This window comes from Parambassis ranga, chromosome 13 (genome assembly GCF_900634625.1).
Source record: "Parambassis ranga chromosome 13, fParRan2.1, whole genome shotgun sequence".
NCBI classification, from domain to species: Eukaryota; Metazoa; Chordata; class Actinopteri; family Ambassidae; genus Parambassis; species Parambassis ranga.
Genome location: NC_041033.1, coordinates 16231626 through 16237297, shown reverse-complemented (window position 1 = coordinate 16237297; position 5672 = coordinate 16231626). Strand labels below are relative to the sequence as shown.

General features: G+C 41.2%; 1 protein-coding gene across 1 annotated transcript; it reads left to right on the top strand.

The window, feature by feature from the left end:
- Window positions 1–220: 220 nt before the first annotated feature.
- LOC114444790 (extracellular calcium-sensing receptor-like) lies at window positions 221–5376 on the top strand. The gene is made up of 9 exons (XM_028419613.1): window positions 221–384; window positions 625–919; window positions 1052–1138; window positions 1269–1538; window positions 1708–1914; window positions 1994–2269; window positions 3949–4176; window positions 4259–4382; window positions 4463–5376. Exons 1-9 carry the CDS (start codon window positions 275–277, stop codon window positions 5374–5376), a joined length of 2511 nt encoding a protein of 836 aa, XP_028275414.1. The 5' UTR covers window positions 221–274.
- The last annotated feature ends 296 nt before the right edge of the window (window positions 5377–5672 follow it).

The window sequence follows — 5672 nt, the reverse complement described above, 5'->3', positions numbered from 1 at the left end:
ATTCTGCCTTTGTGTTTGCTGAAATGATTCTCGGCCCTGCCCCTGCTCTTTTTCTTCTGCTGATGGGTGGCATTCAAGAATAAACAATACTGCAAGTCGATAAAAGAGGGTGACAAAGCGGGCTGGACCCAGCAGATGGAGTTGCATGGGGAAAGTCATGCAGTCACACATCAACCTGCTTTTGCTTGTGTTGTACTTCTGCTTTTCTTCTGCTGCATCTTCTCCTAAGTTTTCCTCCTCTTGTCAGTTGCAGGGACAGTTTCATTTAAATGGGATGCACAAAGCTGGAGACGTGGTTCTTGGTGGGTTGTTTCAAATCCACTTTTTTTCTATCTTTCCTGATCTGTCTTTCACATCAGTGCCACAACAACCCTCTTGCTATGGGTGAGTCTGTCAGAGAACCAGTAAACATGATTACTATGAGTAAAATATGTATTTGTTAATCAGACATTATGCTGTGTACTCATGTCACACTCAGTTGTTTTTTGAATATTGTGTGTTTATACTTTTAAACTTTTAAATTATATGTTTAAATCCTATTATTTCTTGATTCAAATCTATAACAACTGTAAATGTTTTACATTATATTCTGTTTCTTTGCTAAAATGTGATATCTTTTGTTAGTTTTGATGTTTTAGGATTCAGGCGGGTCCAGGCCATGGCCTTTGCTGTTGAAGAAATTAACAGAAACTCTAAGTTGCTGCCTAATCTGAGTCTGGGATACAGCTTGTATGACAACTGTTTCAGCCTTGGAATTGGATTCCGTGCAGCCATGTCTATGGCCAGTGGCCAAGAGGAACACATTGTATTAGATGATAACTGTTTAGGAAGCCCTCCAATTATAGGGATTGTGGGAGAATCTTCATCCACACGCTCTATTGCCATCTCCTCTGTCCTAGGCTTGTACAGAGTACCTATGGTCAGTTTGCTGCTTTAATAGTTCTCTTGGATAATGTTGAGCTAATATTATACTTTGTTGTGAACACTGTTATGGTGGAAGATGTCTAAAGGTTTAGAATATTTTAGAACATACAGTCTCTGTCTTTAACAGGTGAGTTATTCTGCCACATGCTCCTGCCTGAGTGACCGGCAAAAGTTTCCTTCTTTCTTTAGGACGATCCCAAGTGATGCTTTCCAGGTAAGATAAGATAAGATAAGATAAGATAAGATAAGATAAGATAAGATAAGATAAGATAAGAAGAAAAGTATGTGATGTGGATCATTGTGTAGCCTATTTATCCACTAGTACCTCCTCTTTGTTCACTCAGGTTAGTGCTATGATTCAGATTCTTAAACACTTTGGCTGGACTTGGGTTGGTCTGCTGATCAGTGATGATGATTATGGACTCCACGCTGCTCGATCTTTCCAAAATGACCTGAGTCAGTCTGGAGATGCTTGTCTGGCTTACTTAGAGATTTTGCCCTGGGGCTATGACCCAGCTGAACAGAAGAGGATTGTGGATGTGATGAAGAAATCTACAGCTCGTGTTGTCATTGTGTTTGCACATGACAATCATATGATTAATCTCATAGAAGAGGTTGGGCTTCATTTTACCTTAATATACTTATTAATATTTGCATACTATATGTACAAATATATGTAAATGTACATATGCTATATGTATTTTAATTCAGTGTAATCAGGTAAAACAGGAAAGATCTGCAAAAAGTCATGGATTTGTGTGTTTTGTATAATTTAATGCACAGGTGGTGAGGCAGAATGTGACAGGCCTACAGTGGTTGGCCAGTGAAGCTTGGTCAGCAGCAGCTGTTCTGCAGACTTCTCGCCTCATGCCGTACCTGGGAGGCACACTAGGCATCGCCATACGTCGAGGAGAGATCCCAGGCCTCAGGGACTTCCTGTTACAAACACGACCTAACATACACCATGACAACAGATATGGAAATAGTTCTGTGAGTGTCTTTTAATGTCATTTTTTTTTAATATTAAAATACTGTCAATATTTATAACATATTGTTTTTAATGTTTCAGGTGAATCAGTTTTGGGAGTTCACCTTTCAGTGTAGGTTTGCTCCACCTCCAGCAGGTTGGATGGAGGGTGGGGGAGCACTGTGCACTGGACAGGAAGATCTGGAGACTGTGGAGACAGAGTTCTTGGACACTACAGACCTCAGGCCAGAATACAATGTTTATAAAGCTGTGTATGCTCTGGCATATGCTCTTGATGACATGCTGCAGTGTGAGCCAGGAAGAGGGCCTTTTAACGGCCACAGCTGTGGCAGTTTGCAAAAGCTGGAGCCATGGCAGGTGTGATACCAGTTTATGCTCCACTTTTTACTTCAGCAGAATTATATGTTTAGATGCAATATTACTATTGTTTTCACATTATATATACACTGTAGACCACAGCTTTTTACTACACAGATTAGAACATGAAACTAGGATCACAGGGACAGCACCAGGCTGGTTTGAATCCTGTTTATCAGATGGATTTTATTTGGTTCAGGTCAACAATGTTTTTTCCATCGCATACAAGGGTTAATCATGGTGCTTCACAGGGTTCCTTTTCACCATCTACATTCTCCCTCTAGGGACTATCATTTAAATGCACGGCATTAACTTTCATTGTTATGCCGATGATACCCAGCTGTATTTATCCATGAAACCTGAAGAAACAGAGCCATTAGACTTCGTCAGACTTCCGTCAGACTTCAGGCAAGTCTTAAGGACATAAAGGACTCAGTGACATCCATTTCTTTTTACTTTTAAACTCAGACAATATTAAGGTCATTGTTTTTGGATTCAAACATCTTAGGATTATAATGGCTGATACTATTCCCTCTCCTGACAGCATTACTTTGGCCTCCAGTATGACTGTAAGGATGACTGTAAGGAGGGATAAATGACAGGACATGTCATTTATCCCTCCTATTAAACAGGTCTCTAAGACCACCTTCTTTCACCTTCATAATACTGCTAAGATCAGAAGCATCCTCTCTCAGAGTGATGCTGAAAAACTTCATGCTTTTGCTGATTCTAGGCTGGACTACTGCAACTCACTATTGTCAGGATGTCCACATTACTCCATTAATAGCCTGCAGCTGATCCCGAACACAGCAACCAGAGTTCTGACAGGAATCAGCAAAAGGGATCATATCTCCCCTCGCCTTATCTTCTCTTCACTGGCTTCTGCTAAAATTCAGAATAGACTTTAAAATTCTCCTACTTACATATAAGGCTCTACATGACCTAGCTTTGCTATACCTGCAGGATCTAGTCCCATATATTCCCAATAGAACACACAGATCACAGAGTGCAGGTTTACTTGTACTCTGAATTCATAAAAGTAGAATGGGTGGATGAGCCTTTACCTACAACTATGGAACCTGTTGCCAATCTGGGTTGGAGAAGCAGACACTGCCTCCACCTTTAGGGCCAGACTCAAAACCTTTCTTTTTAGTAAAGCATATAGTTAGCTTCAAACAAAGTGTGTAGGGCTGATATGTAGTTACAGTCACTTCCTGACATATTATAGACCTACTCTGTCAGGCATCACAAACATGATCCGCTGAGCAGTCCTCCCACTTCCTCTCCTCTTCTTTCTCTCCCCTCCTCTCCTCTCATCACCCGACGTATGATCTATTATTTCACGTCACTAAATGTGTGTACAGTCTTTCTTGTAGTTTTTGTGACTATCAGCAATAAGGTTCTCCCTTATGAGTCAGGTCCTGCTCAAGGTTTCTTCCTGTTAAAAGGGAGTTTTTACTTGCCACTGTAGGCTTGCTCAAGGGTTTGGGCTCTGGGTTTCTGTAAATCACTCAGACACAATTTTGATTGTAACACGTGCCATATAGCAAAAGAAAAAATGGATATTGAATTGAATCACTGCACTTATATGTCCAGAGGTGTAGCATGCTGAATATTGAGAATGACCATGCAGCCTATTAGTTTCCATTTTTAATCTGTTTTCTTCTGCATTTTGTCAGCTTGTGCACTACTTACAAAAGGTCAACTTCACCACATCGTTTGGGGATCAAGTGTCATTTGATGAAAATGGTGATGCTTTACCAATATATGACATCATGAACTGGCAGTGGCTCCCGGATGGAAGAGTTAAAGTTCAGAATGTGGGTGATGTTAAGAGGTCAGCAGCTGGAGGCGAAGTACTCAAACTCAATGAAGATAGAATCTTCTGGAACTTTGAACCCAACAAGGTTTTCTTAATTTTGTTTCCAAGTTATTCATAATAATGCGTGAAAGTACTTCATATAACCATTGAGTGTCTTCTTCCTGCAGCCACCGCAGTCAGTGTGTAGTGACAGCTGTCCTCCAGGCACCCGCATGGTGAGAAAGAAGGGGGAACCTGAGTGCTGTTTTGACTGCATCCCTTGTTCTAAAGGAAAGATCAGCAATATGACCAGTGAGTCTTCATGTTTCAGTATTTGTATTTTGTTCTCAGTATATATAGTATGGATCTCTCTACTTTCTCCCTTCTGTCAGACTCCATGGAGTGCACCAGTTGTCCAGAAGATTTCTGGTCCAGCCCTCAGCGTGACCACTGTGTTCCTAAGAGGACAGAGTTCCTCTCCTACCATGAGCCTCTGGGAATCTGCCTGACAACTGCCTCATTGCTGGGCACATTTATCTGTGCTGTTGTTTTAGGGATCTTTATCCATCATCGCAGCACACCTATAGTACGGGCCAACAATTCTGAACTGACCTTCCAGCTGTTGCTGTCACTCAAACTCTGTTTCCTGTGTTCACTGCTGTTCATTGGTCGACCCAGACTGTGGACTTGCCAGCTGAGACATGCAGCATTTGGGATCAGCTTTGTGCTTTGTGTCTCATGCATCCTGGTGAAAACCATGGTGGTCCTGGCTGTGTTCAGGGCATCAAGACCAGGAGGTGAATCTAGTCTGAAGTGGTTTGGCACTATGCAGCAGAGAGGAACAGTTCTGCTCCTAACTTTTATTCAGGCAGCAATCTGCACTGCATGGCTTCTTTCTTCCTCTCCAGCTCCACATAAAAACACTCAATACCACAATGACAAGATAGTCTATGAGTGTGTAGTTGGGTCCACTGTTGGTTTTGCAGTGTTGCTGAGTTACATCGGCTTGTTGGCCATCCTCAGTTTTCTTATAGCTTTTCTGGCCAGGAATCTTCCAGACAGTTTCAATGAGGCCAAGCTCATCACTTTCAGCATGTTGATCTTCTGTGCTGTGTGGGTGGCCTTTGTTCCTGCTTACATCAGCTCACCGGGCAAACATGCAGATGCAGTGGAGGTATTTGCCATCCTGGCTTCCAGTTTTGGCCTCTTGGGGGCACTGTTTGGACCTAAATGTTACATCATTCTGCTGAGACCAGAGAGAAACACAAAGAAAGCGATCATGGGTCGAGGAGTCACCAAGTCATAATAAGTATAGTTATTTAACCTGTATTTAAAATCTATTTAACAGTTCATGAAAAATTGTTATTAATTTTTTATCTGACTAAATGAATATGATAATAATAATTACTTAAACGTGTTTTACTGTTAGTCAAAGCCTGTTTTTCCTGATTACACAATTGAAAACATACAGCAATTTTACCCAGATGTCTCCTCAACAATGTCATCATGGTGTGTTAAGGACGTCAAATATAATAAATAAGGAGGCAAAATGTGATTTACTAAATGTTAGTACAGATATACTACCTTTCTCCTTCATATAAG

Bases quoted from the DNA above. Each gene is read 5' to 3' on its own strand.
- LOC114444790 (XM_028419613.1), top strand. From the start codon at position 275: ATGCACAAAGCTGGAGACGTGGTTCTTGGTGGGTTGTTTCAAATCCAC. The intron at 920-1,051 runs GTCAGTTTGCTG...TGTCTTTAACAG, and splicing joins GCTTGTACAGAGTACCTATG to GTGAGTTATTCTGCCACATG. The intron at 4,383-4,462 runs GTGAGTCTTCAT...CCCTTCTGTCAG, and splicing joins AAAGATCAGCAATATGACCA to ACTCCATGGAGTGCACCAGT.